Here is a 23,971-nt window from a genome sequence, read left to right as displayed (position 1 = left end):
TGTGCTAAACGCTGCTTGAATAGTGCAGCGTTGTCAGGTAGTGTCGAGTGTTTACTGGTGCCAGATAATAAAGGAAGTAATCATGGAATTCTGCTTGGATACTTACGGGAGAAATTAGTTGTCGATCCTTACCGCAATTCACAGTTAAGTTCAGCTTCTCGAATTGCAACGCCAGAATCCAGGAATTAAACGTACAAATTTGGCAACAACGCATTATGTCATTCTGCGCAAGTTTCTTTTCAAAATCTATTTCCTTAAATGTAAATTAATATTTAAATAAAATATGAAACGTAACACGAAAAACGTTCAAACAATATATCTATTTCGTAATAAGATCGTTAAAATACTTTATACATACAAATAAACATTTCATAAAACGGAGCACTTCTAGTAAGATCTAACAGCAAGTGCCATCTTGTATGCTCATTGTAAAATGAATCAAATAATTTTCTTTTATTTGTTACTATTTTCGATACCAGAAGACACAATCAAATGAATCAGTGTATTGCATTGCAGCTCAAACGTAACTCTATCTTATAGTACAATAATTATAATATGTAACATTTCATTGCGCAATAATTAAGGGAATAGGATGAAATATGTACTGACTTCCGGGTGGTGATCCACCTTAAAGGTCTATAGCTCCGAAACTATTTGACCTACCGTAGTCGGGTCAATACTTCACTTAGGAAGTAATATGTCTGCTATCTAAAAATGCATGTATCACAATCTTAACGTACTTACGGAACATTTTTTAGAGAGGGAGTTTGGCTACGGCATCTAATCTGAACCCATCACCAACTACTCTATAAAAATTGTTGTGGAAGTAGCGCAGGATTCTGAAAATTGGGTATTTGGTTAGGGCACATACTAGTTCCTAAGTGAAGTCTTGATCCGACTACGGTAGGCCCCATAGTTTTGGAACTATGGATCTTTAAAAATCATTTTTTTTCATGATTGCGGCACCCTATAACTTTGAAAGGAAGCACTTGTGCACCCAGAGTGGTCTATATATTTTTTTTTTTTTTTTGTCTTATCTTGGTGTAAGGAATCACCTCCCAAACGTTGTCACTGTTGTTTTGAAACATCCTGCATATATAAATATTCATCTAAGCACATATTGATTAATATTGTAATATAGCTCAGCTCTTGTGTGTCTTTTATCTTCTCAGCATTAATTAGTTAAACTAAAAGATCTCGTAGACCCTAGAAAATGTAGTAAAATATACAATATCAAAAATGTCAGTGCCAAAGAGACGGCATAATCGGCTGTGCAAACCTGGAGACATAAACCATGAACTACTATTGTACGTATCATTCTCTATAGGACTCAGTTAAGTTTAACTTCTTTGCTTACCATTGGTGGGAATAACTCTTGATCTTGCCAAATCAGCCTTATTCCCCACTAAAATCACTGTTTTTTCTTTCGTGTAGTTCTCCCTCCAGAGATAGTTGAGGGTGTCTTCTGCAGATTGAAAGGATGGTCGGTCGACGATGGAATATACAACAACGCATGCGTGAGGCTCGTACGTTGACAACGAGTTTTCCACCTACAAAAAAGAAAAGAAAAACGTATTAGAAATACTCAAGATGGTGTGTACTTGCATCTTAAACTAAACATATTATAACTTAATAGAGTATTTCTAATCGAGTTAAAACTTATGTACAATTAATCATATTCAATATTATTAAATTGCAATAAATTTACTACTTTATAAGAATTTTTGCACTTTCATTAAATATTTTACTTGTTTTGCAACGCGGACTTGGGTAGTTTAACATGACAAATGCTAACGAAAAAGTCCACTGCATCCTGATGAAATCAAAATAGCATTCAAAATACCACATTTTCGTCCAGATGTTTGTTGGGAATCTGCTGTTATAATGTGTGTATTTATTTTATTGCTGTTGATTTCATAGGATTAAATTGAATATTTCTTCAAAATTTGCCATCTTCAATTACACGAATAAAATGAAATGAATAATATTCATGTGGCTAAATTTCAAATAATCTTTCAAATTAAATTTATTTTAATACAAAAAATATCATACTTTCTATCATATTTGCTGTAACGTACGCAGAAATTTTGTAAGAAAAGGTTAAGAGTTTACTAATACAAATATTTATCAACTTATGACCAATTTCGGCTACGGGTACCCAGTTGTAAGTCGATTTGGTCATAAATCAGCCATGTAGTAGCACACTATACACTGATCAGCAAAAACATTATGACCTGCCGCTACATTTTGTATGTAATCGTTGAGCTGATGTAAGAGGGACATGGCACTGCAGAATTGCTACTCAGACAATGACAGGGCTCTCACTCGATAAATCAGTGTAATGTTTGTACGTAAAATGGGGGAGTCCAGTGATATATCAGAATTCGATAAGAGCCAGATTGTAATGAGCACAAGCATCTCGGAAACAGTTTTACTTGTATGTTGATGAAACTGGAGTTAAAGTGGCTATTTCGAGACATGCGGCAGAATGGGTGTTGATGAAGCTAAGAATCTTACCTGGATTTATCATTATAGGGAGAAGGGATGAAGGTTTATATAGTTTACCGTATTGTTTTGTAGGTAGCTTAACAGGCTGAAGTCGCTACACTTTAATCATATGAGAATGGAAAACTAGGATAGGCTTCTATTAAAAGCAATGATTTGTATTATATAAATAATTTTCGTTAAATGTATATTATCTTTAAAATAATATTAAATAGATAATAATTAGTTACAGCATTAAAAAATACACCAAATGACTAAGGAAGTATGGTCTTTGTATGTGTGATTCCGAGTTGGATTCACAATGGGGAATATTACCTCACATACTAACATGATAACGAACTATATTAGTCTTAACTTCAAAATGTATTTTATTAACTGGAAGCAGGCAACCTATCTACATTTGCCACTTTTCAATACAATCGTTGGTGCCTAAAATTGATATGTTTACTTGTTACAATAATAGTGCAATAATGAAAATACTACAGTAAGAAGTGCTACACTGTAAGTTTTAAAACCATAAGATAAGCGTAAAATGAACTATTTATAACAAAATATTGAAGAAGAAAGTCAAACCGATGAGACATATTGATTTGACATTTTGTAGGAAGATCGTTATCTTCCAGATCATCTGCCCTCCAGCAGATTAAAAATATCTTTCTTTACCTTTCTCTCCCCTCTTTTTCTTCCTTGTTGTGTTAGTTCGATAAAGCAGTAAAGTTTGTAGAAGCAAAATGCATGAAGATAATGCAAACATGGTGTCTCAGATCGTTGACAGTGGCATCCTCTCTTATCCCCGTCAACGTTCCCATAAAATTGATTGTGTGACGCGTACACTAAACCCTTGAAGGTTGCTTCCAAGCACGTTGTGTAATGACTGCTTTATCTTCAGCTTACATCTCTCTATCCCTGATATAAGCTATTTGTTTACGTACTATACCTGGACATCCAAGGTGCTTTCAATATTCTTGGGCTAGGTTTTTGTTTGTCTTCGTTCAGAGGGAAACTTGCTACGTGATGTAGTGAAAGGAGCTCTCATCAGTACCGGCAGTCACCATAAGTTAAATAGTTTTCCTGGACTTTCCGAAAGTTTTAGTATATTTTAATACCTGTGGCTATACTTCCTGTCACTTCCTAATAAAACAAATTCTTCTCATACTTTATCATAGTCCAGCAGTTCTCAGGCTTTCCTATCTGTTTGAAAAGATTGTATTCCCTATGTGTGGAACTGGGCTTGGATATTGATTAAGATGGGGCTAATGTTATTTGTAACTTGTTTCAGTTTTGATTGTATCTAATGGGATTATTCGTCATTATAACTTCAATTCTAAATTATGATACACTCATGTCATCCCTCGTTTTAACGGACAAGAATGTATAAAGGAGTTCTATGTTCTTGATTGTCCGTAAGTTCTGATACCAAATCTGTAATGGATACGATTAAAACAATCCACCGTATAACGCTGTATGCTACATTTTAGTAAACTTCAGAAAAATGGAGAACACTGCAGTAGTTCCTGGACTATAGCATTCTTTCACTTAGCCTTAGAGATCAGTTTGCTAGTGTGCTAGTGCCATCATTTAACCAATGGCGAAACAAGCCTTTCAGTATATACCAGTCATATTCCGTACAGCACTTGATCTCATTGTTATCTCAACACATTCCAAAATGTATCATACATCGGTATTCGGTAGGATGCTTCAGTTATATTACGAAACAAACTTTGGCAAAGCCAGTAGAGAGGATCATGCGAATTATTTCCATGTACCCTCGACGGCGTCCTGTGTCGGTATGGGCAATCCTTTCCTCGACGTTTGCAGCTCGTCGTTATATCATCGAAGTGTTGTCTAATTGGGGTCGCCATCTGAAGACTATCTTCAGAAATAAACATATCTAATTGGATAACGCAATCCATTATCTTTGGTACGGATATTCTTATCCACAACTTGAATTTCATACTTAAGTAATTATAATAATATGTAAGAATTCAGCAGAAATTTATACAAGGTCTGTATGATAAGTAAGGAGACTCGCCGCGCCGCGGCGCGCGTGTCGCTGGAGCGGGTTTGTCGGTGATGGAGGATGTAGGGGGGGGTCCGAGCAAAGCAACGCACCGCGCGTCAGTTGGCTCCGAGCCTTAGTGGAGCGCGGACAAGCCTTGGACAAAGCCCTTGTGAACATTCTTGTCACGGCGGAAAATCAACAAACATGGAGGGTTCCATCGAACAGCGTTATGCGATCAAATTTTGCGTTCGCCTGGGGAAAACGGCTACTCAGACGCTTTCTCTCATCACGGAGGCCTACAAAGAGGAAGCCCTATCCAAAGCCCAGGTGTTTCGTTGGCACAGTGCGTTCCGGAACGGCCGGGAAAGCGTTGAGGATCTGGAGAGGGCTGGACGCCCGACAACAGTGACTACGGACGAAACTGTGGCAAAAGTGAGGGATCTCCTGAACTCAGACCGTCGATTATCGTTGAGATTGATTGCTGATGAACTCGATATGAACCACACAACAGTGCACAAGATTGTGACGGAACAATTGGGAATGAGAAAAATCTGTGCGAAACTGGTGCCGCGAGTGTTGACTGACGAACAAAAGCAACGACGTGTTGATTGTTGTCAGGAACTGTTGAACCTCATGAACAGTGACCCTAACTTTGAAGATGACGTCATAACAGGTGACGAGTCGTGGGTGTTCCAGTACGACCCTGAAACGAAACGTCAAAGCGCGGAGTGGCACACTCCTGCGTCCCCGCGCCCCAAGAAGGCCAGAATGTCGAAGTCAAAGGTGAAAACAATGTTGATTGTTTTTTTTGACAATGTGGGGGTGGTCCACAAGGAGTTTGTACCCCAAGGACAAGCCGTCAACGCCGCCTTCTACAAACAAGTTCTTGAGAGACTGCACAGGAGCGTCAAGCGGAAAAGACCGGCGATCGCTAGCCGGTGGAAGTTGCATCACGACAATGCCCCTGCCCACACCGCCTTCTTAGTGACCTCCTTTTTGACCCGGATTGGGGTGGAAGTCCTTCCACAACCACCCTACAGCCCAGATGTGAGCCCGGCCGACTTCTTCCTCTTCCCGAAGCTGAAGCCACGCTTGAAAGGAACCCGTTTTGCAGACGTCACAGCCATCCAAGCAGCCGTGACCACATTTCTAAAGGACATGCCGGCTGCTGACTTCCAGGGGGCGTTTGCAGCGTGGAAACATCGATTGCAGAAGTGCATCGACGCAAGAGGAGAGTACTTCGAAAGCTTTTAAGTCCCTGTACAGATCAGATCAATAAAACAATGTTTCCAGACCTGGTCTCATTACTTATCATACAAACCCTGTATGCATTTACAGAGTTCCTCAAAATAATACAACGTAGGAACATAACAAGATATCAAATAACAAATTATAATAATTCTTACAAACAATTCAAGTGCTTGGATTACAACATTAACCATTTTTCCTTTATTTCTTCACAGGTTTTTCCAAAACTACTTCCTTGAGGATAGGATACCGGTCGTCTTTGTACTGAAGTTCCACTGTTATAGGTTAAATCAACTAGGATATAGTATCTAGGTAAGTAGATATTTGGCCTAGCTTAAGATAGGCACTTTAATTCCCTTGTAAATAATAATCATATTAGAACTCCATTAAATATTAATTCATTATATTTTTCATTCATTTATTGATTAGCATACTGCTTAATTAGTTAATAATATCTTCTCAATTTAATTACGCATTCTCTTAAACTGCAGAAACCTTTATTTATACTATTGCGTCTTATTATCTTGGTTATTATTACTTTTATATCCCTTTATAAGCCAGTGTTGTCATTTATTTATACCATTAGTATAACTTTCATTTCAGATACCTAGAGGAACTCAAAATTTACCAATTCAAACCGTAATGATGTAGCAGCTGACGAACGAGTTATTGTGTAATTAGCCACTAGACCCCCCTGGATACGAGCTTGATAAGAACTCTGTAGCCCTAATACTTCTTAGCAGCACATATAATCCACTATAGATAAAATTATTAAAAATTATAATTAAGAATGAACGGTTGAACTTCGGTTATGTTATAATGGCAATTCAACAATAGCTTCACTAATTTCGGTATCACACTATTCATAATTGATTGATTTTCGGTTATATAGGGTGTTTCAAAACGACAACGACAACGTCTGGGAGGTGATTCCTGACACCAAGATAAGACGAAAAGTATAGACCAATCTATATGCACAAATGCTTCCTTTCGGAGTTATAGGCTGCCGAAAACGTGAAAAAATGAACTTTAAAGGTCCATAGCTCCAATACTATTGGGCCTACCCAAGTCGGGTCAAGACTTCATTTAGGAATTAGTATGTGACCTATTCAAAAATCCATGTTTTAGAATCCTAAGGTACTCACGCAACAAATTTTATAGAGGCAATGTAATTTGAAGTACTCACCAACTACCTCTATAAAAATTGTTGTGGAAGTACCGCAGGATTCTGAAGCATGGATATTTGGATAGGGCATATACTAGTACCTAAATGAAGTCTTGACCTGACTACGGTAGGTTCCATAGTTTTGGAGATATGGATCATCAAAGTTCATTTTTGCACATTCTCGGCATACTATAACTACGAAAGAACGCATTTGTGCACCAGGTTGGTCTATACTTTTCGTCTTATCTTGGTGTCAGGAATCAACTTCCAAACTTTGCCGGTGTTCTTTTGAAACACCCTGTACTTCGGCTCTTGGCTCTAGCCTCGAAGGAGTTGGGTGATTGGAACGAAACTTACAGATACATAGCTCTTCTCACTACGATTAAAACGCGAAAATAAGAACATTTTCTATTTAGACACATACAAGAGGAGGACGGGAGCATGCCTTTAAAAAAGTCTGAGGTGCCGCGGTGGCTCAGCGATAGAGCGTTCACCTCTGATGCTAGGGTGCCCTGGTTCGATCCCAGTTCGCGCCAAGTGAACTTTGTATTGTAGAGTACCGTGCACGTGAGTTTCCTCGGGGTTCTCCCGTTTAATCCCACTTTCTTCATTTCACCATTTCATTCATTTCTCATCATCACCGTCTCCTTTAGCCTAACCGGTATAATCGTGGGACGTAAAACTCAACGATTTCATTGCATTTCATTTTTAAAAAGTCCGAATGAGATAAAGCTTGCAAAATTTAATACCTCTGACGTGCTTTGAACAACTTAAATAATTTTTAAATTTTTCTCTACGCCTATTTGGTGGAGCAGGGGGACATATTCCCCCATAAAATTCTATAGTTCGGCTCTCGGTTCTAGCCTAGAAGTTGGGCGATTGGTCCGAAAGTACGTGTACATAGGAAACGATATTTCTTTTTGCGTTTTAGTTGTAGATGGAACACCTATTAATCTTGTAAGTTTCGTTCCAATCACCCAGCTCCTAGGCTAGACCCAAAAGTCGAACCATATAATTTTATTAGGAATATGCATGGGCGCCCGAAAAAAAGGACCAGGGAGACACGAGCTGCCCTTGGCTCACGAAAATGTATTACATTTCTCGGACTCAAGAAAATGTATTAACTTTCTTAAGAACTTCTTAATACAAATAAAACTTGCCAAACGTAATATTGCAAACCAGGGATTTGTGCCTCCGCTATAGAAAATTTTCTTTGGGCGCCCATGGGAATATGTCCTCCTTTACTCCAGCCAAATTGGGATAAAAAAGCTATTTAAAAATTTATTTCCGTTTTCAAGACGTTAGGAATTAAATTTCGAAAAAATTATCCAATTGGGTCAATTTCTGTTTCCTCATGTATGTATACATAGGATATTTTTCGCGCTTTAATCGTAGGCAGAAGAACAATAGATCCTATAAGTTTTGTTCTAATCGCCCAGCTTCTCCTAGCCTAGACCCTAGAGCCAAACTGTTACCGGATTTTCTATATATATATATATATATATATATATATATATATATATATATATATATATATATATATATATATATATATATATTATCTCAACATAGAGTATATATACATATATATATCGCACTTCTAAACCTAATGTTTCAGTTTATGTCTTGTAACGCTTGTTACTTTGTTTATAATATACTCTAGATATTACAAGGATCTTATAAAATAGAGGATCTGCCCTTACAACAAAATCTTGAAGCCATATGTCACAGTTTCGCTACCCCATACTCTGCCCACTCCGCCCAATAGGATCGCAATGTTTTGAGCCAACAATCATGGCGGAAACGAAAGTATCCAATCAGACAATGGCAGAAACGAGAGTAGCCAACCAGACGTGCCGATGCTCGGTTATTTTTTGGCTTCATCGATTTAATAGGATGAAGATACATATGGGCAGATCCTCTATTTATAACATCCTTGAGATATTACGACTATCAAAATTAATTTTTCTTAAAATCATGTTTATCTTCCTTCTTTCTTTCTTTCTAGGTATTTTCTGCGATACGATTTAGACTTGAATCCGAGTTGTCTACATTATTTAATTACATTGCGTTTTAGACATGATACGTACCATTGGAATAACATTAACAAGAATAGAATACACGTAATTAAAAAAAAAAAAAAAACTTTTGTTTCCAGCATGAAGTGGTGGTGCATTACTCATGTATGGGATATAGATAGACACCGTTAGTCATCGTTAATTCGTTCCATCAGTGAACTCTGCCGAAATAACCGCTTTAGCTCTCTGTTGCAAATAATAATAATAATAACAAATAAAAATTATCTTATATGTATGGAATATGGGTTATAGATACATTGAGAAAAATCTTTTATCCGCAGAGCGATATATACAGAATCTATACGGAATCCATATGTTTACTACGGAAATTGTACAGAGCATACATTGTCCATATGCCACAAAGGTACTGCCTTTTTCGCCACATAGACGTTACATCCTGCCGCTGCAGGGTGTCTGATATTTAATAGTCTTCAGCATATTACATACGTATACGTATGTTACATACGTTAGCAATATGTTACATACGCCCATCTGTATATGAGATCTTTACCGCCTATATACAGTCATAGGGAAAGTGAATATAGAGGGAACACTTATACGGACAGTATTATAAATCATACGTTTCCTGTTATACGTTTGCTACGGGATGTTATATGCCTAGGTACTTTAAGTCCAAAAACTACATTATTTACGCATGTAACCTACATTTTTATGTACGCTACACACGTTTTTTTCTTTGTGTAATTGCCGTTACCCGCTATTATGTAAACAGACTGATTCCATTAACGATTTCGACCGAATTCAAGATATAATGAATTTTCACTTTACAAGTAGAGTAGAATAAAAGTCACTATTAGGAGCATGTGTGTAACCATTAGAAGAAGACAACAATATGCTAGTTAGCACTGTAGTTACTCGATATACAGGACATAAGTAAATAATAAACAATTTATTCCATCAAAACGAAAACTATGTTATTATTGGCAACGACAGAATTTGATTTTCTCGATTTTCTGAAAAACTACGCATCAGAATATATCCGGAAGAATACCATTTTATTCAGCTCGATATAAACTATCGATTAGTTTATTTCTGATAATCTGGAATTCTTTTTCCGTCATACCGTCAAATTTAATTTTATTCAATTCTTTCGAAAGCTCTACCATATCTTTTATTTGCACCATACTTTCTGTTCCTCTATCTATACGTGGAATCATAAGTAAGTTGGAAGTACGGTAGTTCAATGGGAGAGTACTTACATCTGGTGCGTGGAGTCCGTAGTTCGATCCTCAACAAAATAAGCTTGTGGTGGATAACATCGTGTGCATGGGCTTTCTTGGGCATTTCAGTTTCCTTCCATATTCTCATTCCACCAATTCTTCCAGCATCATTCACGTGCCTTAATCATCTCTTTCCGTTAGCCTAAAGCACACAATCCTGGAACGTTAGTCTGTAAAATTTAATTCAATTTTTTCATAAGTATATTTATATAAATATGAACATAAATTGCAGGTAGCTCAGTGGTAGAGCGTTCACCTCTGGTGCGTGGAGTCCCTGGATCAATTCTGGCTCACGCCAAGTGGCTTTGTGGTGGACCAACACCGTGTTCATGGGTTTTGTTGGGATTCTCCCGTTTCTTCAAACTCCATTCATTTCACCATTGCATTCATTTATTATCACCGTCTCCTTTAGCCTAGCCGGCATAACCGTGGGACGTAAAACTGGAAGCTTTCAGCAGTTCTAAAGAAAGATATTGGCGCTAATTTTTTTCGGCTAGCTTTTAAGATATCGTAAAGTGCAAAAATGCTTGCCTTCATTACTTTTCTTTAGTCAAGACTTGAAAAGAAATGATGAGATTATAGTCAACATTTAGCAGGAACTACAGACAATTATGTCGTCTTTGTCGAAAGGATATCATGCTGTGTCAATTGATACTTTCATTGTGAAGTTTTGACAAAATTAAATATGAAGGGAAGGTATTTACTGCTGTTTATACATAAATGAAAGACTAGACAGGTACGAACAAACAGCTTGCGGCTCGCTTAATTCAGGATAATCTACACACAAATCTATTAATTAAGGGAATTATTTCAGTAAGATAATTGGTCATTATATTGTTTGAATGAAAACAGGTACATGCATATTTTGTACAGAATAGTTACGGTACATTCTTAAAACTAGAAACAAAAGACCAGAATGTTTTCTGAGAGTTGTACACGAAATGAAACAAATGAAATGAGAACAAGGACAAAGTTGAATGAAATAATCGTTTAGCGATTTTATCTCAGGTATCAGACAAAATCCATAGATGAGTTGTGAATGCTGAAGTAGTAAAAACAAGCAACCAAAAGCGTAATCAATGAACAATTATTATATAGGCTTGCATGTGATAAACAAATATTTGTTAACATAACAGAGTATAATCTTCTTATAACAGTGATTATTCTTAGTCGGTGGGTAACGTTACTTCCTAATAGCTAATAGTCGTCGCTCCGTACCTCCTGCCTATCTTTATTTGAACACGGATAGTAATGATTCTGAAGATAAATCTACTTTGCTGTTTACTGTTAAGACAAGGGCTGGATTAAACATCAATAATGTTACTACTTATATAAAATCCACAAGTATTTATTCCATGCCAAGCACAATATAATTTATTAATTAAGTAACATGAACACAGTATATAAACCACAGACAGTTGTTACCTTTTACTTTCAGAACAGTAGAGACCATCGGTGCAAATCTGTCTTCAACATTGGGAGGTGGTCAGATTTGAGGCTTATTCTGGAGAGGGGGAGATGAGACTCATATTACGGTAGATGAATCTGATTTCTGAGCTGAACCTGTTGCTTTGGGGGGAGTCCCCCAGTTCCAATATTAGGGGACATACCGCCCCATTTCCCCGGGATTTGTGCCCGCATCTACAGTTGAGACGATCTTCCAGTATGAGGAAAGGGACATATCCTCCTCTGCCACTTATTGTAATTTGTGTCCAAGTAGTGGGAGCGGAATTAATACAGATTGATGTGACCTAAATGCGCCAAGACACGAAGTTTAGTTTGAAATATTAATAAATACGATTCTTTAAAAAAAAAAATATGAAACAAACCAAGGGACATCAATTTTATCTCACTTTCCCTTGTGGGAGTCGGACACAAATCATCACATTTCTCCCCAAAATCACTTTTGAAATCGGATTATTGGGGGGACAAATCCCCCAGTTCCAAGATTGGGGAGTTATCTCCCCCTCATGCCCCCGGGATTTGGGCCAGTGGTAGAGATAATTGTTACCGTTTACGTTTAAGACAGTGGAATATTTAACAAGTTTTACCACTGACCTTCATGAACAAGTACCAGTAATAGGTCGTTACCAAATTTTGATTTGAGCACTTTTATTTGTTTTACTCGAGTTCAAATTGCCCGTTTTCCCTATACGAGAGTGAAATTTTCGAAAAATGCTGAAACATATTTTCAGTTATTTTTAAGCTCATATGCCAAGTTTTATCTTAGTACTGTAGGATACTTCATTCTTGCAAGAAAGATTTGAACCCCTTTAACTTCCCTTAGGATATGTATTCAAAACAATCCTTTCTTAGCGTCGACATAATAATTACCAATTTCCCATCCCAAATACAGTAATTAGTACATTACAATACTCAATAAGTTCGTAGAATAACATATAGATGTCATTACTATTCACAAATCTATTTGATGTTTCTAAGGAAAACATTTAAAACCCAGTGAGATACGTTTTCAATTATTTTAAACGAAAAGACTAAACACCAAATTTCATGTCTCAAATCTTAAAGGATTTCGTGATATTGCCATCCTGCTATAACAATTGTAACCCTGTCATTTTATATTCTCGCCTTTTTGCTTGCCTTCTAGCGGAAATGTCGAGAAATGGAGAAACACTTATCCAAATTTTTAAATGGAAACTTCATATGACTCTAGTTTTCAGAGATTCGGAGATATGGACATATAATAACTGCCCACATATTTCACTTTTTCCTCGTGCAATTTGCAATAATTTTTCTCTAATAGTATCTTATACCATAAATCCTTTGCACTGTCAAAATTTCAAGTTTTTAGCTTACGTGGTTTGGGCTGGGCGTTGCTCAGCTAGTTACTCTCATTCAGGACTTCTTTCTTATATATAGAAAAAGACAGATTTTGTATGTTTACACATAGTAGGGGGTTTCATCAAGGGAATTGTTCTGAAAATGGAATATGTGATCAGTTTCAAACATTCTCCGTGTATAAAATTATGAACATATGAGCAAAGCAATAGATTCTACTTTTCTTTCCAAAATGAATAAAGCTATGTGATAATTACTTATAGCAACAAAATCTGTAGTAACACATCAAACACTTCCTTACAATATTTTTTTTCCTTTTTAGAGAATTGTGGAGATTATCTAATGAAAATTAGTTCAAAATTAGTCTATGCACTATTTAAAGTATTTAGCTGAACAAATACATTGAGATTAATATTTTTCAATTATGGTGTTGGAATACTTAGAATATATAATAATGGGAATCACTGGCAGAATATCGACAAATTTGATGACGGTGGTAATGAATTTATAGATTTTAAAATACACTTTAATATTATTTTAGTTTAATGTCAACATTGCACAATGATACACTTTTTAGTGATCAGTTATTTGTCTAAATTATAAAATTGTCAATTATACCTACTGTATACGTATTACTGTAATTAGGTAAAAAAGTTTATTTAAAAATATTATTGTTAGGAAATAGCGTTTGTGAAATATTTCATTTAATCTTATACGATGACGTTCTTTATGTCGCCTGATTTCTTCTTTCTATACGTTCGGCCCTTGGTAGTAACCTAATCTTCTCGATAGTATATGTGATTCCAGGTATCTTTCTGATCCATGTGATTCTAAAGTTATACCCGGCAGCATTGCGCGATGAGATCTTTACATTACTGCTAATTACCGCGTGGTTCAAAGTTGGAGCCGCTTCAGCTTAAGGTAAAGTGTGTACTGTACTGTGGTACCTGTATCTGAAATCGTGCGTTCTGGTACATCGTAAGCTCCCAGACTTCTCCAGCTGGTTATACCGGATATAACGGATGATGTGCAATTCCAGCAAGACAGAGCTCTTCCTCATTTCATTCAGAAATTTTCCCATCCGGAATATGGAGGCTAGTAGATTGCGGTAAAGTGCCCACATTATGGTATACGCCAGACTTGACCCTGTGTGATATTTAGCTGACGGACATCAAGACGAAAGTGTACGCAGAAAAGTCAAGAGAACTGGGTGGTCTTAAAGAAAGGATATCTGTAGTTACTGTGGGCATTTGAGATGACGAAGTAATTTTGAGTTTCAGAACAAGGTTGCAGGAATGTATGCATGAGAACGTGACCAGTTACTAGTTTGTCGAAAAGAGGACAACATCACATGTAACGTTGCCGGTACAATTTAAAGACACTACAAACTTTATTTCACTGAAACATCTCGGTTCGTTACAAAGTTACAGAGAGTTGAAATGTGTGAAGGACTTTTGAAAAACTGTATCTTGTGTCACCTTGCTTGCAGAAGAGGAGTTACCTCGGTCTCATCATCACTAACATTTTTATATACTTTCAGCTCATCGCTGGAACATAAGTTGCAATAGAACTGCATAACTGTTGAATTTCCAGTAGTACATATTTCTCTCAGCATTTAGTGGCTATGTCATCATGCTTTTGAGCAGTATGATCTGCTACACACCACTACTTAGGTTTTACTTTGCCTTTTTAAGGTCAATGTTATGTTCAATTGTTCTTCAATCGAATTCATTATTGAACTTTATGTCTTCTATTGTGTGTTTTCGAAATGTCACGCATTTATTCTTCAATTTTAGATTATTATTGTAAATCTTCATTTCTTTTCCTCGTTTTCTGTTGGAAGACATTGATCCTTTTCTTTCTTTTAGCGGACAGCTTGTTAAAACACTTTCGTTACGTTGTACTAATATGTAGCTGACTAGTTAGGTTTTATATTCTAATGCTCTTTATATTTCAAAGGAGACAGATGATTTAATGAAAATGAAGAATTACTATTGAAAGAATTGATGGAATGAGAGTGTGGAAAGAAACGAGAGAACCCAAGGACAAAGTCAAGGGGGATTCATATGGTCTAGACTACCCCAGAACATTTCCTTTCATAGAGTAAGAAAGAGATTACCCATTAAATAGCAATTTTCATATTATCTTTCAAAAGTGGCAAAAGTCGGATTCCCCTTCCAAATGGAATTTCTGGCTACGGTCAAGGAGAACCTCGAGAAAATTCATGAACACGATGTTGTCAACCACAAACTCACATTGTTTGGGATCGAACCAGGGATAACTCACACCGGACGTTGGTGCTGTACCACTTTTTTTTTTAAAGGAACTAACTAATCGAACATTCCTCAGAAACCGAACATTCCTCAGAAAATTTATTTCCCTACTTATCACTATTTCCCTAATCGCACTCGTTTTCATTTCATTTCCTACTTAACACAACCGACACATGAACACAACAATACTGAGGACAGTTAAAATTCCGCATACGTTCCCTCACTGGGAATCGAACCCGGGACCATGTCGTACACAAAAGACGCACGCGCTAGCTTCTAGATCAGCGGGGAGGTCTATGACTGAGCCACTGTGTACCTCCGACTAGTGCTCGCCCCTTTGGTCTAGTGGCGAGCACTCCTTTGCTGCACAAAGTTCGATTCCTGGTGGGAAAGCATTGAAATTTAAACACACTATTATGTGGTTCGGATTGCTCCTTAAACTGTATGTTCATGTCTCATATAGCTTCTGTGCCGAAAGGAAGCGTCGAACTTCAACAAACAACAACAGATGACTAGTTAGTTGCGTGATCATCTAATTAATGACCGGTAGGACATAGAATGTTGTGTTGATTCAGATTATGAAATAATTGGGGAGCGAAGTGATTAAGAGATAGAAAGCTCCTATTTAAAAATCCCAAATAATGACGAAAGGACCAGATGATGAACTCTTATCTATTCTGACATAGCCCTACATAGGCTGTAATAGCAGAGCGCTTATTTTAACATATAATTGATGTATGAATAATGGCATATCAAGAAATACAGTATATTCTATTTGACTTACTGCTTATAGGAAAGTCAGGAAAGAAATAATTTTGCCGAATAGCTTAAATAAAAAAAGAAGTGGAATCAAGAAAAAAATCGCGATTGAAGTGAGGAAGAAATGACATAATCGTATCATTCCATTACACGCATTAGTTGTAACTTTTCTCTCCGACTTCTGTCGCCACAAATTGATCTTCTGTCACATATTCTTTGCGGACTCCTTCATCTCCGTCACGTAAAATCCTCGTTTTCTTTTTACGTCATTTTGCGTGACACAACGACAGAGTTAAATCTCATGAAATGGAAAGTAAAAAAAAGCAAAAAATAAAGAAGCTTTGGAATGAAGGAAAAGTAGGATACTCTAAAAAAGAACCTTTCTTTTTTTTCTAATGTAATCTTCTAGAACCTAGCGAGAATAAGGTGAAAGAAGATAATTCTATCGCCTATCATTTTAAGGAAGATTTTGTGTGAAACCCTTTCGTCCATAACGATAAAAGAGAAAGAACGAGAAAAAGAACAGAAATTTGCTTCATACTTCATTTTTGGAATAACTACTTAGGTTGGAATATTCAAGTTATGAATAGTATATATGTGTTTCTATGGTTGCAGTAAACAGCAAGTGTTATCCACTAAAATAAAACAGAGAATGATTAATTTGAACATGGTACGCTATCCTTAAGATGAGTGTGATTAGTGTGGAAAATAAGTAGCGAGGTGGGAACAGTGTCGGTTGACAACTTTTCTAGTTAACCCTTAACTACTCTGTAAAAATAAGTTAACCTAGATTCCAGTTGTTTCTTTCATAAGTATTGAATTTTTTTTGTGTTTCTTTAAGGCGGAGTCAGTGTTCTGTTTTCTTCTCTCTTGTATTACAAAATTATCACTTTATAAATACACGGGTAGGACCAAAATATGGAAACACCTGATAAAAAAGATTTTACCGTTTCAAACACGATTTGCATCTGAATGGAAAGTGTCACTGTGGTCACCGGTACATTCTGTGAAATATACAACCTGACCAATCGTACAGATGGGCGAGTTACAGTTCAGCGACAGGTCCGTGCATGTTATCGTGAATCATGTCTGAGCTGACAGAGTTTCAAAAGAGGGCAAATTGTGGGTGCACGTATGGTGGGAGCTTCCGTGACGAAAGTACCGGAAATGTTTGATGTATCAAGAGGCACAGTCTATAAGATCAGGACTGCCTACGAGTATTCCGGAAAAACCTCAACAGCGTGGACGCCAATGTTTGTGGCATGACAGAGACAGACGCACATTAGGTAGGATTGTGACCAAGCAGAAGATCACTATGGCGGCAAAATCCACTGCTGATCTGTATACAGTGCTTACAAACCTTTTTAGCGTCAAAACAGTCACAAGGGAATTCCACAAGCAGGGTATTTATAGCAGACCTGCAATTCCTAAATTACTTGTGATTGTTGACCATGCTGCTATTCGGAAACAGTGATGCAACGCCCAATAAAAACTGGACAATGGACAAGTGGAAGACTGTGAATTGGTCGGATGAGTCTTCCTTTACATTGTTTTCAACTGCTGGAGGAATTTACATGTGGAGAACGCCAGCACAATTGTACGATACAGACTGTCTGTTACCAAAAGTGAAGCATGGCGGTGGTTCAGTGATAATTTGGGCAGCTATATCCTGGTATTCTTCCGGATCCATCATCACCCTGCATGGACATCTCACTGCCAAGGACTACATAACCATTTTGAGTGACCAGCTGTGTTCCATGGTGCAAATTTTGTTCCCAGATGGTAATGCCGTGTTTCAAGATGGCAGAGGCCCTGTTCATACAGTACACATCGTCCAAGAATGGTTTAATGAGCCCCGAAGATGAAGTATCACATCTGGAATGGCATTCAGAATCGTCAAACGCCAATATCACTGAGCCCTTGTGGTCAGTTTGAGACCAAGATGCGAGCCCGCAACACATCACCATCGTCTCTACAACAACTTGCAAGCTGCTTTGGCCGAAGAATGGTACAATATCCCTTTGACAACCATACGCGGCCTGTATTTTTCCATTCCAAGTCGGCTCCAGACCTTTCTGTGTGCCCAAGGCGATCCTACTCGCTATTAATAAAGGCAATGTGCAATTTTTCAATGTTTTCATATTTTTGTGAATTCCCTGTACCTGGTGTACAAACGTACGGGGCCATAGCCCAATTCCATTATGAGTAAAGATACGAAAAAATCGAAAGGGAGGAAAGTGTTGGAAATAAGTGGTCTTCCAATCGCATCAACCTTTTGGGCTTCACATTGGTGAGGCACCCCATGTAAAATTAAAAATAAAAGTTTCCAGTTCAGCAGGTTGTTCGAACGGAACGTAGAGGCACGCAAAATGGCATGGGGAAATTGCACATTGTTATATGAGGGAACCAAAAATACCTCGAATCTGTTTCCCAACAATCCCGTTTTGATGATATGATGAAGACCCAAGGGAAGATCCTGTTGAACTGGCAACATTGTTTTTACATTTAACAAAGAGTACACTGAGAAAAATCTGTTGTCCGGACAGCGGTATATTGTACAAATGTACGGAATCCTTTTATTTACTACGGAGATCTGTACGGAGCTTACATTATCCATGTGCTACATACTTTTCCGCTTAGATGTTACATCATGCCGTTGCGGGATGTCTAACATCTAACAGTCTTCCGTATATTACATATATGTGTGCAGGCTCCATACGCCAGTTATATGTTACATATGCCTATCTGTATGTGAGATCTTGACCGCCTATATATAGTTGTTTCGTACGTACGGAAATATGTTTCTTCGGGAACACTTATACAGAAAGTACGTACAAAATATACATTTCAGTTATACGTTTGCTGTAAGTTAAGTCCAAAACTACAGGATTTACACATGTAACCTACATTTTTACGTACTCCCCGGACGTTTTTTTTTTTTCTCAGTGTACCTTACTAGTTGCTGGCACCGAAATGGCTGGTTTGATTGAAAAAGTTTTACAATTTTAGATTGAAAACAACTTATTTGGCCAACAACTTTCCTCTCTTACCATTTTCTTGTATATTTACCTCTAACGGAGTAAATATGCAATTATATATGTATATATTAAAACTTGCTGTACGATTAAGCGCAAATCTGCTGAGAAGTGAATAGTGTTATGTTGAGAAATATGAGGTTGGATAACGATTTTTCACCAAGACACTGAACGTATTTTCTTCTGACTTTCTCACTATTTTCATCTCCAGATATGTAATACAAAACTGCACTGAAAATAACTGTTATCTCGTTTTTCCACACTGTTACGGCCATATATTTCATCAACACAAGACTCTCACTAATGGTAGGTGGTGCTTCCAGTTGATCTTCTTCAGTTACATGGCTCTCAATTTTGTTGTCTGTTTCCTGTTCCATATTGTGTTCAAGAAACTTAGCAATCTCTCCTTAATATTCAGTTCCTGTCTTGGTATTTGAGGTACAAGTAAATTGTAATATCTCATACACATTGAACATGTTTAAATTTAGAGCGGAACATATGACAACTGGGGTCTGTGAGAGAATTTCCTCGTGACTAAGCGGTTAGCGTATGTTCCTTTGGCATGGGAAACCCAGGTTTAGATTCCCGACGGAAGTTCATTGGTTCGGATCCCACGTTAAGCTGTGAGTTCGCTGCTGAAAGAGATGCTTAGCTCTCAAAATCACAAATCAACGACTGGAGTATCTGAGACTCCACCAGTTTAATTAAATATTTTAAAAAGCATTTGGGTTGGCCAAGAGGAGAATCTATTATACAGAAACCAGAAAAAAAGAGTAGTTGCAAAGTAGTTGATGGAAATAGCAATTTTCATTATCGTTTTTTCGCCTTATATTTAGCATATTTTCATTCTTTTTTTTTTTCAATGAAAACTGATCCTCAAAATCCTAACCCTGATTTTTAGGAACGATTGAGTATTTAAACACTTATAATGAAACGAAAAAAAAAACCGCACTGAATAGAGATGATTCAGTAGTGTGAATTCTATTTAAATTAGAATTCGATGGATATTTGAACTACAGTATTTATAGCTAGGCGTTCGTTTAAATATTAGATTCTTCAAAGAATTTGGAGCTCGTAGAACTGAGTAAATATTTGAAGTTATGGATTTGTTTGCTTTGCATTCATTGAGGGACTGGATTCTTGACAGCAATGGTTCGCAACCTGGTGGCCATGAGGAGCGAACAATGGGGACACAAGCTACTTTCAGAAATAAAATACATTCATAATACAGGGTCTGGCAAAAAGACCTCCCGTATTTGGAGAGGGCAATGTGTGAGTTGTGGTGGGGTTACGGAGTCGGAGGGGGTATCTATCGACAGCGGTATACGCGTCATTTTCAATAGTAGCAATGGCATGGTGCGGTGTGCATCGTGCGTTTGTTGTGGAGAAATATATTTGTAATGATGGTTCTGTAATTATTACTCAGCGTACATTTCACATTTGGTTCGAACTTGGCCGACATTATTCTGTTCCAGATAGAAAAAAACTATTCAAGTCTGGACATCGAACTTTAGTGCAGCAGGTTCTGCACTAAGGAAAAAATCACTTGGGTGACTTCGGACCGTAACAACGCCGGAAAATGTGGCGCGTGTGAGAACGTCCTTCCAGCAATCTCCAAAGCCGTAACAAGCAATGCTTGCGTCCAAGTTTGCTGTGTATTTCATAGAATTTAGCACTGTCATGATCTGCATGGATTGTTTCATCTTGCCCGAGAAAAATATGATGGATTACTCTCACCATAGACCAGTATATCAGCAACATCAACACAAATTTGGCTTGGAAGCCGTTCTGGAAGTTGATCACGATCCAATCATTGTTCTGATCATTTACGATTGTCACTGTAGATCCATTTTCATCTCAAGTTAGAATTTGATGCAGAGAAAGGTATTTCGGGTATTTCTTACACTCAGACACTGCACACCATCCGGACGGTTAAGTTACATAATCGATTAATGGATTGGAAGATTTTAGCAGAACCGGGGTCTGGACATTTCTATTGACTCTCTATAAGCAATATTAACTAATTCAAGGCAATGAAAGAAGTAGATTGACACCAATTTTGACTACTTCTGTAAAGTCCCTTCGGTTTAATGCCACAATTTACTTTTCGTGTCTTAGGCATTTGTGGTGAAGCTGCATATACAATATGCACATCAATCCGTTCAGGACAACGAAAGAAAAAGAGTGACGCCAAATGTTCAAGCTCCGGAATGTAAATTGTGACTCTAAACTAGAAGTGACTTTCTGAAAGTGTTCAGAATGGGTGTCAATCGATTTCTTTCGTCACCCTAAATAGATTGATGTACTATATATAAGTATAGGTCTACTAGAAACGTCCGGGCTCCAGAATTTAAATTATTCCCAATAGGACAGAAAGCGTATTATGATTTGCACAATACCCTATTTGTAAGTGTTTCTTGTTCGGTACTTATTCTTAAGTGTACTTGCCTGAGCTAGTTTTAGAAATAGTACATATGTTTCAATGTGCGTATGTCTAAGTTAGGAGATTTTACCCAAGCAGGATTTCTAAACAAAGAAGATACATAGGTACCAGAGAATTCAATAGTGTTGGATAGTGTAGCCAGAGTGAATATTGAATGAGAATTTGCGCTGTTTTTTCCTTTTACTCTTTCTTTTAAGATTAGATTAGATCCATATCTACTTTCAGTAGTTTTCCTAGCATACAAGTTTCTAAGGAAGTTACTACAACATTAATGCAATTCAGTTAGTTGAACTTACATTACAAAAATCTTATTATCAAAATGGCAAGTCTTTAAATTTTTGAACAATTACGACTATGACAAAGCTATATATCGAGCCTTTTTGAATTAGCATGTTGTGACCATATCTACTATCATCTTGGAAATTAAATAAATTGAAGCAGTTAATGAATGATCTGTTAATAAATAGACGAAAAAGCAATGAAACAGGTGAAAGTAATGAATATCACCGTCCAACTCAATTAGAACATCATACGATTACGCCTTTTGTTATGCAACTACGACAGAAATAATGACCAATGGCTTGACAATTCACTACGGTATTTAATATAGAAGTGAGATAACAAATTGACAGCTTCTAACAGCTAAAATCTTAATTTCCCAAAAGCTCATTGATATTATAGTATCAACAGAACTACTGATATTCAACTACCATTTTACTTTTTTTGAACACAGTATTTTCAATGGTGATTTACTCAGAATGGATAAGTCGATAAGGAGTGTAAATTCTCAGCTACCCACTTCTGCTACAACCAGAAGCTGTCAGCGGTGCCTATCATCAGCTTGGAAATGTTAAAAGTGCGAGAGATCTCATTCCAAATGAAAAAATCCACCGGTAAAGAGCGTTTTACTCAAGCGTGTGATAAAGTTGAATCAGAAGCTAGGCGCCAGCTTAAACAATTGTGTATCCAAGGAGATAGGAAATTGCAAGATAACAAAATACCTATACAATGGTGAGGGAACTGGGAGGAATTACATAGTTAGATTCAACTTTCATCAAATAAAGCAAAAACTAACAGGAAAGATCATCTTGCGTTAGAAACGAGAGTATAAAAGATTCAATGACAGCGTTTTAAGACATGGATGATAATGTTGTCTGAGTCTGATTCATTACACTTTTCCTGAGTTACACAAAATATTCTCTTTTTAAAAAAAGTCACTGGACGGATCTACTCTAGATAAAATATTTCCGAGACTGAGAAGAAACAGTAATGGCTTAAAAATGGTTATTAGTAAAAGGCAAAGAGTTTATATATATATATATACAATGGTGAAGGAAGCACCATATATATAGCTGATATATATATAAAAGAAAGCACGTGGCGGAAAAAGTCAAAAGCTGATAGAAAATACTAAAGAAGATGGATTGGGTTGGATTGGAGTTTAATCAAAATTTAACTTTAGTAATATTATATTTATATATAAATATAATGCAAATTCATTTTTATAAAGCAAAGTGGAGTTTTAACTAAACTTGAGGAAAGATCCAGTTAAATCAAGAACTTAAAATTCTAGCTCACTGCAAAGAAAACAGAAAAATAATTCCCCCATCTAAATTAATGGGTAAAAGAATAAAAAAAATAATAATTCCCCGTTTAAAAGTAATAGATAAAAGAATAAGAAAACTAATTCCCCATCTAAATTGATGGGTAAAAATAATGAAAACAATTCCCCCCTATAAATTAATAGGTGAAAGAATAAGAAAAATAATTTCCCGTTTAAAATAATGGGTAAAAGAATAAGAAAACTAATTCCCTCGTCTAAATTAATGGGTAAAAAATAATGAAAATACTTCCCCCATTTAAATTAATGGGTGAAAGAATAAGAAAAATAATTCCCACATCTAAATTAATGGGTGAAAGAATAAGAAAAATAATTCCACCCTTCTAAACTAATGGGTAAAAGAATAAAAAGTAATTCCTCCATCTAAATTAATGAGTAAAAAATAAGAAAAAATAATTTCTCCATCTAAATTAATGGCCAAAAGAATAAGAAAATAATTCCCCCATGTAAATTAATAGCTAAAAGAATAACAAAAATAATTTCCCCATCTAAATTAATGGGTAAAGGAATAACAAAAATAATTTTCCCATCTAAATTAATGTCTAAAAGTATAAGAAAAGTAATTCCCCTATCTAAATTGTCCCATATGAATTAATGGGTAAAAGTAGGAGTTTTCAAACTGTGCAGCGCGCCTCTTGTCAGGGGAGGCGCAAGGACTTTTAAAAATGATTCTACAAAGGAATATATTTATACTGCAACACGCATACTTAAGTCTGCACCCTTCTTCTTTAGTAATAAGCCTTTGTATCACCTCTGTTCCACATAGATCAGTTATAACCCTTTCACCTTTGGCTTAAACGTG

At 36.7% G+C, this 23,971-nt stretch overlaps 1 protein-coding gene across 1 annotated transcript in view; it reads right to left on the bottom strand.

Annotated features, from left to right (window-relative positions):
• The window catches only part of Rgk2 (Rad, Gem/Kir family member 2), a 651,964-nt gene that overhangs the window by 14,930 nt on the left and 613,063 nt on the right, over positions 1 to 23,971 (bottom strand). Inside the window, exon 5 of the mRNA XM_081744253.1 lies at positions 1,358 to 1,550. Coding sequence (XP_081600379.1) covers positions 1,358 to 1,550 — 193 coding nt within the window. The remainder of the gene's footprint in view (positions 1 to 1,357; positions 1,551 to 23,971) is intronic.

This window comes from Thermobia domestica, chromosome 2, assembly GCF_964235325.1.
Source record: "Thermobia domestica chromosome 2, izTheDome1.hap1.1, whole genome shotgun sequence".
Classification (NCBI taxonomy): Eukaryota; Metazoa; Arthropoda; class Insecta; order Zygentoma; family Lepismatidae; genus Thermobia; species Thermobia domestica.
Note: the sequence above shows the minus strand (reverse complement) of the source record. Positions and strands in the feature narration are given on the sequence as shown.